Source organism: Hibiscus syriacus, unplaced genomic scaffold (genome assembly GCF_006381635.1).
Source record: "Hibiscus syriacus cultivar Baekdansim isolate YM2019G1 unplaced genomic scaffold, ASM638163v2 tig00004111_pilon, whole genome shotgun sequence".
Classification (NCBI taxonomy): domain Eukaryota; kingdom Viridiplantae; phylum Streptophyta; class Magnoliopsida; order Malvales; family Malvaceae; genus Hibiscus; species Hibiscus syriacus.
Genome location: NW_024062000.1, coordinates 40,771 through 53,180, shown reverse-complemented (window position 1 = coordinate 53,180; position 12,410 = coordinate 40,771). Strand labels below are relative to the sequence as shown.

At 35.6% G+C, this 12,410-nt stretch overlaps 1 protein-coding gene and 1 pseudogene across 1 annotated transcript; one reads left to right on the top strand and one right to left on the bottom strand.

Moving 5' to 3' along the window:
• Positions 1 to 2,629: 2,629 nt before the first annotated feature.
• LOC120190796 lies at positions 2,630 to 9,194 on the bottom strand (annotated as a pseudogene).
• A 2,203-nt stretch (positions 9,195 to 11,397) lies between these two features.
• On the top strand, positions 11,398 to 12,365 carry LOC120190824 (vesicle-associated protein 4-2-like). The gene is made up of 5 exons (XM_039193860.1): positions 11,398 to 11,438; positions 11,549 to 11,667; positions 11,900 to 11,977; positions 12,054 to 12,173; positions 12,277 to 12,365. The coding sequence occupies exons 2-5, from the start codon at positions 11,590 to 11,592 to the stop codon at positions 12,334 to 12,336; spliced, it is 336 nt and encodes a 111-aa protein (XP_039049791.1). The 5' UTR covers positions 11,398 to 11,438; positions 11,549 to 11,589; the 3' UTR covers positions 12,337 to 12,365.
• The last annotated feature ends 45 nt before the right edge of the window (positions 12,366 to 12,410 follow it).

The window sequence follows — 12,410 nt, the reverse complement described above, 5'->3', positions numbered from 1 at the left end:
ACAAACCAGCCACCATGGATTTAAAACCACATGCAATAACCAAAAAAAAAAGAGATGGGAAAAAAGGGGAGAGTTCGAACAAAAAAATAAAAATAGAGAATAAAAAATTTTACCGTCGACGGTAACATATATAGTCTTTAGATGGCAGATCCCAACGGTGAGGAGAAGCGTGAGGTGAAGAGGAGCAACATATGTTGAAATCGGTCCGATCTAACGGTGGACGGAGGAGATTGGAGCATTGGAAGCTGAGAGGTTCTCGACTTATTTCATAGAGCTGGGGGCCGATTCTCGTGAAACCGAGGGTAGATCTGTGACCACCGCAAAGAGGGGAGTCAAGTTGAAAATTTTGGGCCCGAACGGCCACCAGAGATGATGGCGATGTGACGGCCGGTGATACCCTTCGTCGGGTTCTACAGAGAGAAGATAGAGTAAGGAGAGGGAGAGAAAGAAAGGAAAGAAGAAAGAAAAGAAAAAGTAAAAAAATGAGGAAAGGAGGGTTATATAGCTCGATCAAAACTACGTCGTTTCAAGGGTTAGGGCTTCTGATATCATCGCTTGGTCAACAATTTCAATTTAATTTATTCTATTTTAAAATTAATGTCCTCATTTCGTTATTTCCATTTTTATGTTTTAAAATGACGTGAGATTTTCGTTAATTATTCGACTAACCTATGAAAAACCTCTAAAAATCTGGAGTGTCATTCTAAGGGTTATTCGAATAAAAATTATATTTTATCATTTATTATTTATTTTTCATGTTACATGGTTCTTTCATTTGTTTTGCACATTACATTTATTATAGTTGCATTCATGATCATGCATTTGATTACTTGTTTCCCACAATATTACAAGGCAATATTGTATTGCATAATGAGTTAGCGAAATTACGTCCAACATAATTGGATTTTTAATTTTTGTTAATTCACGTAGCAAGAGGATATATTTTTTTAAATAAAATCGAGTGAATTAAATCTTTCATCGAGTCAAATATTTTAAAAATGAATTCACTCGGTCTAAAAAATCATAGAAATGAAAAGGATCGTAATTTAAATTTCGAGTTCAAATTTGTAAAATTTCATCATTTCCGACTACATATAATCGAGAGGTACCAATGTTGGTTGCTCTGGGGTGTTTACCCTTCCCCACGCTTAACCGACTCCCGAATCTTTAAAAATAAATTTCTGGTTAAACGCAGACCAAATTTCGTCTTTAAATGATTTTTCTAAAATTCGTTTAAAAACCGTTTTCTGGGTATTTGACCTACCTAATCAAAATGTCGATGACAACTCCAGTCTTTTCTACATTAATTTAATTTTAAAAATCAATATTCCTCGAAATTCGTGTCATACATCTATTTTTTACGTTTCGGACGAAAAACGGTGACGACAATAACCATCCATAACAACAAAAGAACAATAAAAACAATCCAGAAAAAAATCCATTTTTTACTTTGGTGGGTCATCAACAATCGAAGCTTCCATTTGAATATTTCAATATTGGGAAGGTGTACCCGGAGACTAGGAACAACATCTCTTTCTTTGAGTTTCATTTAAAAATAGAAGAAAAAAATCGAATAGTAAAAATTTAAAGCACTCAACATTAAACATTTAAAAGGACGAAACAAAAAAAAAAAATCTTAATGATCCAATTTTGGAGTGAATTTATTTTTTTTTATAAAAATCTAAAATGATATTTGTTGTACAAACTGCATGTAATCACATTATTTGTGATTAAACAATTGAATGACAAGAAAATGTTGCATTTCTCAAAGATACTATACTTCATTATTATCATTATTATTGTTACTATTATGTCTCAGTGACCTATAAAGATATAATCAGGAAGGCAACAAAGAAGATTGAGAATTATTGTGATCTTCAACATCAGTTTAGGTGTGGCAATTGAATGCCATGCAACCAAATGCCAATCAGCAACCAGATTGAAATGTAAGAGCAGGTGGAAGTACCAGCAACATCTAAATGCAAACGAAACTGCGTTGTAAACTACAATCCCAATTATATGATAGCAATGGAAAAAACCAAAATCTCATAAAATCTTTCCCCTTTTGTTCTATTTCGCAATCCCTCTTCATATTCATGTATCTAGAGATGGGCGACGTATTATATGTTCCGCGTGCTCCGATTTTCCATTGATCGGAACCAAACTCTCAACATAAGCAATAAGGCAATGGCACATTGCATCCGGATAAGCTTTAACCCCAAGTTTCTTAACCTCTCGAGTGTATGGTTCAAACAGGAGCAGCTCATGATCCGATCCTCCAATGAACATTTCACCATTTTTCCAGAACCCCATAGGCTCTTCCACTCCAGGGATAGATTCAACACTCAACTGCTTTGTCCAACCTCCATCCATAGCCCATAAATCAAATGATTTCTCAGTTCCAAACCTCGGGTATACAACAACACCCAGTGATCCATTCAACTCCAGTAGTTCAAGCTTGTAATTTGTTAAAGCCCCATCAAGTTCTGGTAAAGGTGAAGTCGAAAACTTCTCACTCACCATGTCGAATGAAAGAATAAGGTTATCTCTATGATACTCCATCATTGCTTCCCAAGAACAAACTCCATCTACGCAGTTATTGCCCAAGTAATTACTGAATGGACAAGCATTAGGAACCGATGCAACTTCCTTCCAGGAATCGGTTTTGAGTGAATACAACTCCACTTGGGACCGATACACAGGTGAAGAATCGGATTCTTCATCAATATAAACAAGAGTAACAAACTGAATGATCTTGTAGTCATCGGTTTCAGAATCATACCCGAAACCAACACACTTAAAGCCAGTGTAACCTGGAAAAGGAGGGCGTCGGGCTGAAGATTGGGGAAGGATTTAAACTCCCTGGTTGATGGGTTCCAAAGGGCAGCCTTACCATCACCATGATCATATAAACACAACAATCCATTACAAGGACCATAAACCTGAGGACAATCGACACCGTTCTCAAAAAAGGGTAATCGAATGTCATGTTTTACTAAAGACTTCTCATCTTTTCCGGTCGAGAGGTGAGTGAAATAAGGGATGACACTATTACAGCGTTGGAAGAGGAGATTAAGTTGCTGCTTTCAAGGCTGTTATGATAATGTTTGGAAGTGAAATGAAGGGTTCGAAAAGAAGACCACCAAGACTTACAGACGCAGTTGAAGCGAGCGAGGGATTTTACCGGGAGCTTCAAGAGGACTTCCATTGCCAAAGCTTCTGGTACTTGGAATCTGCTTTTGGTCCGCCCCTGCATCTTTCTGCCCTTTTCCTTTTCTTCTCGTCTCTGATCAATGCTTTTATCTGTGAATGATTCACTTGACTACTTAACAGGTGAAACCAGAACTCTTGCTGAAGTCGTTAGCGTGAACAAGGAAAGGATAACAAATGCTAAAATCAAGGAGAATGTTGCTTTTCAAATTTCAGTTGGATAAACTTTGGAAAGTCAAAATCTATGGGATCATAAAGGGTCATTGTGGATCACTTTTCTTTTCTTTTTATAAGGAAATAAAGGATCTCATTAAAAACCTTCGTTGGTATTTTTATCAACACAAATCGAGAATCGATATCAGATCGTGAATGAAGGAAAAGAATACCCAAACATTTTATTTAATTCAAGGCTCGAAACATTCTTCCTACATGGTAGCAAAAACCTTAGCCTAATCAAATAGTACAATCACCACACGCTACCTCTAATAACACCTAAACAGTGAATCCTGTTGGATAAATGAGTGAATTAACTGATGAATTTAATAATTATGTTAAATTCATCATATTCTAAATTAAAATATATTTATTCTTTCGATTTGAATATTAGCAGGAAATTTTTTTTTTTGAATATTTAAAATTAAAATTATATTTGTTATCTATTTAATTTTGAATATTGAAATATAATTATATTCTTTTAAATATTTAAATTAAAAGATATTATTTTCTCTTCAAGTTTGAATATTAAAAGGTATCTATATCTTTTGAATATCTCAGGTTAAAAGATACTATTATTTATTTAAATTTGAATATTAAAAGATATCTATCTATTTAAATTTTAATATTAATATATATATATTTTGAGAAATCACTTTTGAGCCCTCTATTTAAGGTTAAACACATCTCAAAATAAAAAATAAAAAACTTCAAACACCTTAAAAATTCAAACACATCTTAGAATTGAAGAACTTCAAATTAATTGAATATTCTTTTTTTCACTTTCTCTATTTTTCTGGTGATAGGCAAAGACAATGGATAGTTCGTGAATTTTATAGTTGTGCTATTGTAGCTAATTAACTAGTTGTATATTGAAAAATAGAAGACCAAAGATCTCAATTACTAAAGAGTGATATAAAATCTATCTTAAGGAAATTGTGTAGCGACATGCCTCAACTTGTTTCCGATATATAGATCACTTAAAAAAAATATTTCTATATATTTTATTTTATCTTTTAGTAAGTTTAACTTTTTTATTTTTACAGATTTAATTGTCTCTAATGGTTAATTTTTATAACAAATCTCACCTAATAATTTGTTAATTTGTCAACCCAAACATTGTACAGGAAAACGCTAGCAGTAACAACCATCTGAAACTCTTGACCAAGAAATCCCAGCAGCACAATCAAACCGGAAGAGGTATAGGCTATTCAAGACACATCTTATGTGTAACCGGAATGAGAACCTGGTTTTAACCAACCAAAAAAGGGTCGTTGAAGTAGGCTCCTTAGCAAGGGCATCTGCTTCTATATTACACACCCTAAGAATGAGCCTTATCGAAATACAAGCGCGAAAAGATTTTGACGATATTTCCTATACCAAATTTCTGGAAATAATGGGTGATGTAGAGGGGTTAAGGACCCGACCCACAGCATGATGGCAATCACATTCAAGAATTAATTTATACCTTTTAGCCAAAGGAGACTTTACAAAGACCTCAATCACATGATCAATAGCAAGAGTCACAGCCAAAGTTGGGGATCCAGCACCAAATGGAATCGGAAAGGACCGAAGATGCCTACCTACGTCTTCTCATAGCAGTCCCCCAATGCCACCAGATTTCACATTGCTGTTCAAAGCCCCATCAACGTTGAATATAAGACAACCGGCAGGGAGAAGGCACCAAGGAAGATTTATCAGACGCCCTTTTTCTTAGTACACAACCACCCTCCACCATAGGATTACAAATGATATCATCCAACGAAGCAGAGGAATCCAGGACTTTTGCTTTGAACCACCAACCGATTAGGTGTTTTACCAGAAAAATAATTTGGATGGAGTCAAACGTTTTCTCCCTGAATATTATCTCATTTCTAAAAATCTAAATCGTCAAAATTATAGCAAAAGGTATGAGATCCCGTATCATATCCCGAATCGTGAAGAGCCATCCCAAGAAGTATGCCATGAAGTCAACACTACAAGGGGATCCTGATTAAACACTGTTGAACCATCTCGAAATGCATAATAATTCTAGATCTTCCACAACTCATAACAAGAGAAAAAGGTGTTCCACCGTTTCTGGAACCAGAAGGCAAAAACGGCAAGAATTATCTGAATTCAGAATAACCCCTCTTCTCACTAACTCGGTTTTGACCGGTACCTGCCGATGAAGAACCATCCATACGAATGCCTCGACTTTAATCGGAGCAATACCAAGCCAGACTATTCTTTTCCAATTAAAGTCCGAATGAGAACCTAAATTTACTAGAAGAGCCATTGGTTTGACAGATTCAACATTTACTTTTAACTTTTAATTTTCATGTAATTTCATTATTATTTTCTAATAAAATAAAAACGAACATATCAACGAATTCAATAAATGAATATGAATGCACATAGTCCCATACTGCACCGTAATTCACTGTTAAACAACTGTTGAACTGTAAAATATCATCTCCACTATCTTATGATGAATGTTGCCATTAGTCACAAGAACCCCACCTGCAGGGTATATGATTCTCCGTTTATCTCAATCGGCTGCAAGATCAAGTTCACTTCCTTCCCAATCTGTCACCTGAATTAACAATGTCAATTCATGGCACTATGTTAGCAAATTCAGAAGACGGTGATGCAAGATACAGGGAACTGGACAAAAACAAGATTTAACCAAGAATAAGGTAGGCTAGGACAAATGAAAGACATGGTCTGTAAACAAAACAAGGATATCAAACTCAAAGCCTTTTTATCAGTAAACGATGCCGTTTTTTCTGTCCTATAAAGATTATACCCTATGGGTGTATCAAATGTACCTTTCCTCCAGCTTCATGTACACATATCATACCAGAAGCATGATCCCAAGCCTATAATGTAAAAGAAAAGGTAAGTTAACTATTGCTACTGAATTTCTGTGTTCAATTTAATATAAACAAAGATTATACCTTGGCCACTGTTTCATATCGAAGAATGAAAACAGATGTCCAACCTGAAGCCACCATTAAGTACTTGCATAAACTGCATACAAGCAGAGATGTACATCATGCACACATCGTCAACATATAAATCATAAATGTTAAAAGTCTCACTCATGAAAAGAACAAATTGAAAAAAAAACAAAAAGAGCATTGTGCTTTAGATACCATGCAATTCAGTGAAAGCTCCATGGAGAAAACATACGAGTAGAAAAACATTAAGATAGAAAGCCAACAAACCTTCCGCAACATCTAGGTATAAGACAAATTCCCTTATCCCCAATATCATCATCGTTGTCGATTGTTGCTTTGTAGAAAACTGATAGTGGCAATGACTCCCATGGTTGACTTTCTGGAGTGCAGAAGTGGGCTTTCTGTACCAAGCCACAACCATCAACAAAGCATCTGGTCCAATCAGACGAAATTTTTGAGCTATCAAGCATACACCTTAACCTCTTTGTCCAAGTTCCACAGCCAACATGAGCAGCCATAATGATCCCCATAATGATCCCCAATCCAGAACTATTTGGGTAACCTTGGACATTATTGGTGGACCTGTAGGAAGTATCTACGACCCAGTTAGGGAAGCCCATGACACCTAACAAGATCTTTCCTTCAACTACAAGAGATAAACCTACCTGAAAATTCAGAATATGCCCTCAGCCCAACAGGTGACAGCCAGATTGTGTTAAATGGCAGCAAAAACCACTAAAAAGCTCAACTCATTCACTTAACAACAAGAACAAGGCTTACACATATGGATGGGCATGGGACCCAAACCCGACGGGTTCCGACCCGACCCGACCTGATCGGGTCGGATTTTTTTAAAAAAATCGGGTTCGGATTTATGGTGAAAAATATCCGACCCAACCTGACCCGAAAATATATATAATTTTACCTTATATATTTAGGAATAATTACAATAATACCCCTCTATATATATTATTTTTTTCTATTAAGTCACTGTTTTTATTGAATAAAAATAATTATTATTATTATTTCGGGTCGGGTCGTGTTTTTAAATTATATATCGGGTCGGGTTTGAGTCGGGTGAGAACTTGTTTTGGTCGGGTCGGGTCTCGGGTGGATGACTCCTTGTTCTCGGGTCGGGTGGACCAAAAACCCGACCCATGCCAATCCCTACTTACACATTTGCAATCACAAAAAAAAAAAACTATTAAAAGTCGTTTCTATTGCTTGGGTGGGTGGGAGAGACAAAACCAGAAATGTAAAATTTGACTTAAGATTCAACTTGTATGTATAGAACTATATCTTTTAGAATTTTTAAGCATACACTACCATATGTTTCATCTGAATGTAATGCATCATTCATGCGTAACAGAATATTGTTAATTATCTTGAATCCTGTCCAATCTCAGTAAAATTTGTCAAGTAAATTCAGGCCAAGAAGTCAATAACAATACGACAGTATTTTCCCCAGAGCTAGACGGAATAAGTTTACAATGTGTTCCATGGCATTAAGAGAATATTTCAAAAGAAAATTTTTATTGAACAGAAACATACATACCACATATAATGCCTTGCTTCCTTTTACAAACCCTCTTGTGCCATCAATTGGATCCAGTATCTGCATAAGGTTTGGGGACATAACCATGTCAAAAAGTGCATATCCAGTACCTGGAAAATCTTATTTTTAAACAACAAAAGTCAAAACTGTAGTTTACGGACAAGCTTATGTAGATAGCCAAGGCATTACCCAATAAGTGGCGGGTTTTGTTCCAAAGGCATTCTTTACCCCTCTATCAATCGCTTCCAGCACATCAGCATGTGAAATGATTTCTCCTTGAAGCTCGTTTTATCACATACTGCACTTACTATAGGATCCACCAGATTTTTGGAACGTATATAACCCGAGTCCTCTTCTGCCACCAATGGAATTGAAGGGAACAATCTGCCCAACTCTAAGGTGAAAAGGAAAGAATCAACACAGGCATACTTTCAATTATCTAATCAGATGAACTTTCTTACATTGTTAATCCAACAATAAACACCATTTTATTTTTCAATTGTCTTGGATGTCTTGCTAAATCATATATATTTTTCTGAAAATTAGAATGAAAACGGAAAGGCTAACTCTAAAGGTGAATGCCACAATAGAGAAAGCTGATCACAATATGCCAAATTCAATTCCAAAAGTAAAGTGAAATATGTTCAATAAAGCAAAATTAACGGGGGAAAAAGAACCTAAACTAACAAGAGCTTGAACTCCAAAATCTGCCACTGTGACTGGAGTTTGGTCATTCTTTTCCAGAATCCCTCCTTTATCAGAGAACAGAGACCTTTGCACCTGCAATCACAAAAATATATAACTCAAATATAATAAATAAATAAAAACGATTAAAGAAATGAATTAGAACACGCTGCAAACGATTGAATCAAACAATGGAAAAAGAATAGGAATCGAGATATTCAAATTTTAAACTCACATCGATGCAAAGACTACAAGCTCTCTCCACGACCTCCACCGCCGCTTCAATTTCTTTGCGATACTTAGCTTTCTCGCTAGGTATCGAAAAGAAAGACTCGAGCTGACATATTTTGCGAAATGGATAAAATAAATAAATACTATCAGTCAACTAAAGAAGTAAAAAAATTAAAACTTCCAAGAGAAAGCGAGAGACCTAACTGCGAAGAACCGTCTGCGGAGAGGCGGCGGGGAAGGGCGGCGGGGGAAGAATCGGACGGCGGGAGAAGATCGGAGGAGATGAAGATCCATGGAGGGAATCGTGGTGGTTATTGAAGTGAGAATTAATGGCGGGGAAATTGTGATTAGGTGGTGAGTATTGAGTGGAAGGGAGATTTCAGTGGCTGTTGCTGAGGTGTACACAAAGACATGGCACACGTGTGGGGCATTGGGCGGCGTGGGCTTGAAATGGACATTGTGATATTGGACTGGGCTGCTGGATTTTCTCCCGTTTGGAGCTTCTCCTGATTTAAAATCATCGGCCTCGTATAATGTCCTAATCTTGTATATATATGGCTTAATTAACAAATAAGTAACCTTTTTATTTTAGAACCTAAAGCTTTTTAGATTTCTAACCGAAAAGTCTCGATACCTCCAAAAATAAATTTTATAATATTAATTAACAAGATGGAATTCACAAGAAGTGAAATTATATTAATTTTTATAAATAAATAAGAAAATAAAAATGATGGGTGCTTAAAATTCAAAATAAAAACTTAATTCAAAAATGAATTATGGTTCATTAAATTAGTTTAATTTATTAGCATTGAATTATAAGGTTTAGGCTTCTGATAATCGTCTTGGAAATCATATTTATGTAGATACTGAGCCTAAACAAGTTCCGGAACATTTGGGAAGTAAGATCGATCGAGTGAAAGACAAAGAAATCTAGGTGAGTGAATATGCATAGCATGATTAGAGTAGTATATTCAGTTCTAGACTTGTGATAAGTCTAGATTTAATACCTTGATACATGATTCATTTTATATTATGAAACATGATCAGAGTATTATAACATATGCATTATGTGACATGTTTTAAATGAATATGCATGAAAAGTTACATGAGTCATGTGATAAAGGTAAGTGTATTTCTATATGTGATATGTGTGAATACATATCTGAGTGAATATGCCTTGTATGTATTACATGTATGTGATTTATATGAATATAAATGGATAAAATATAAGATAAATGAAAAGATATGAACTATATATGTTAGGTGATATATGTGACTGCGTGATAATATGATATAATTTATGAGATACTAAACTAATGAAATATGTGAAAAAGGAGGTATGAGTTATGTGATGAGTATCTATGTGTTCATATGTTCATGAGAAGATATGAGAACAAGATATAAGCAATGTGACATGTGATATTAGATAGGTGATAAGAAGTTATGAGACTCCAAGTGAGTTTTACATGATATATGTGATAAGAAACCATGAGCTTATATGTGTATATGATATGAAAATGTGAAAGTGTGATAAAATAAATAATAATGCTCATGTTATGTGTTATAAGAGATACGGGTATAGTTGGCATGCCAAGAGTCGATGGTTCTACGCGGTCCTTCGGGACATATGTGTTCTACGTGGTCCTTCGGGACATATGTGTTCTACGAGGTCCTTCGGGACATATGTGTTCTATGTGGTCCTTCGGGACATATGTGTTCTATGTGGTCCTTCGGGACATAGTGGTCCTTTAGGACAAATTCTACGCGCCCCTAGTGATAATTATACGAGCTGTGGTGACAGCATATGTGCACAACCTCTATGTACTCACATACATTAAGTTCTCAGATGTGTACATGGGCTTTAAATATAAATAATTTGCTATGATAATATGTGTATTCCTTGTGAAATGATATATGTGTTATATGATATGTGCAAATGATAATTTCAGGATCATATGATAATATGAATAAGATTGGTGATATGAGATGTTATGTTTGAGCATGATATGGTAATAATAATTATTCATGCATGGTGGTGATTAAGAAGTTATATAAATATGTTTATGTCAAGTATATGCTCATTTGATAGAAAGGAATTAGTGATGATAAAATAAGTAAGGATAAGCAGGTTAATGATGGTTTAGGTATGATGTTAGTTTGCATGATACGTGCATACATTTGTTCGTTTATATATGTATTTACATGTCTTACTAAGTCATCGACTTAGCGTGTGAATGTTTTACACGTAGGTTTAGAAAGCGAGAATAGAAGTAAAGAGGAACAAGACAAGTTAGCATCTCCCTTACAATGATCAGATCAGAAACATATTGAATATATGTATTTTGTTATATAGAATTTAGTTGGCATGTAGTTACAAGATTTAAATTGAATATGCTCTGATCGGTTTTGTAAAACAATTTGATTGTATTTATTAATGTAAAGTACTTATTTTCTTAAATGACGAATTTAAGATTTTACGGATTTGTAAAGAACAGAGTTTTGAAAAGTCAATGTGACACATCGGATCCGGGTCGGATACGGGTTGGGGGTGTTACACCCACCGGGCGCCTTTCTTGCCCCTGGTGAGAGCATCGTAGCAACAGGTAATCGTTTCTTCGCAGTCTTATGCTTTCTGGTTTGTTTCTTGAACGTTCTTCATATTTTCGTAAAGATTCTTATGAAATCTGTTTCGTGTTCTGAATTTATCTACTAGTCTTCAAGTTTGTGGAGCCTCCGGAGAACAATGAAAAACCAATGGATGAGAAGAACAAGGTTAAGTTCAAAATCTTGAGTCTCAAGGTGAAGGGTCCAATGGACTACATATCCGAGCTGGTGCGTCGACCATCTCCTATAAAACTATGTGTTTATTACATGACTCGTGATTTCCATCTTCTCTCTTGTATCTGAGCTGGTGCATCATATTCCATTGATGCATTTAGATGTTTAACTGAGCTAATTTCATAATGACATGTTGTGCTTCATATTATAATGTCAATATAGAACTAGCTTTTCCATATACATTATTCTTCATATTATATTGTGCTTAGGTTCCGGGTTTTTTCAGTTCCATGATCTGAAGGATCAAGTGGTAATAGAGCAAATATTACAAGTCGTTTTTCTCGATCCTCTGCGCCCAGGTCCGGTAAGTACTGTTAGCACCATCCTATCTTATCCAGCTATATGTGCCTTTGCTTACACTTTGCTTTGCTTTTATGAAGGCTCTAGAAAAACTGAACCACCAGTTAGCAGAAGCTGATGTTGCTCTCGAGGCCGGCAGAAAGCCTCGAGAGGATGCAGGTCCAAGGATTATTGGGGAAGGACTTGTCATAGATGAATGGGTAAGTTTCTGTTTCTCGTAAGCATCTGATGAAAATTTTGCTTGCTGATGTTTTACCTCTGTGGCACACGCAATGCTCATGACTGTCGATTTCTGTTCTGTAGAAAGAGCGACGAGAAAGATACCTTGCTCGACAACAGGTTGAAAAATTAGACTCGGTTTAGACCGAAAACTGGTTTATCATGTCATTGAAATTTTATGTAATTGTCTCTTTGCCTCTACCCCTCGAATCTTGTCA

Bases quoted from the DNA above. Each gene is read 5' to 3' on its own strand.
- LOC120190824 (XM_039193860.1), top strand. From the start codon at position 11,590: ATGGATGAGAAGAACAAGGTTAAGTTCAAAATCTTGAGTCTCAAGGTG. The intron at 11,978-12,053 runs GTAAGTACTGTT...GCTTTTATGAAG, and splicing joins ATCCTCTGCGCCCAGGTCCG to GCTCTAGAAAAACTGAACCA. The intron at 12,174-12,276 runs GTAAGTTTCTGT...TCTGTTCTGTAG, and splicing joins GACTTGTCATAGATGAATGG to AAAGAGCGACGAGAAAGATA.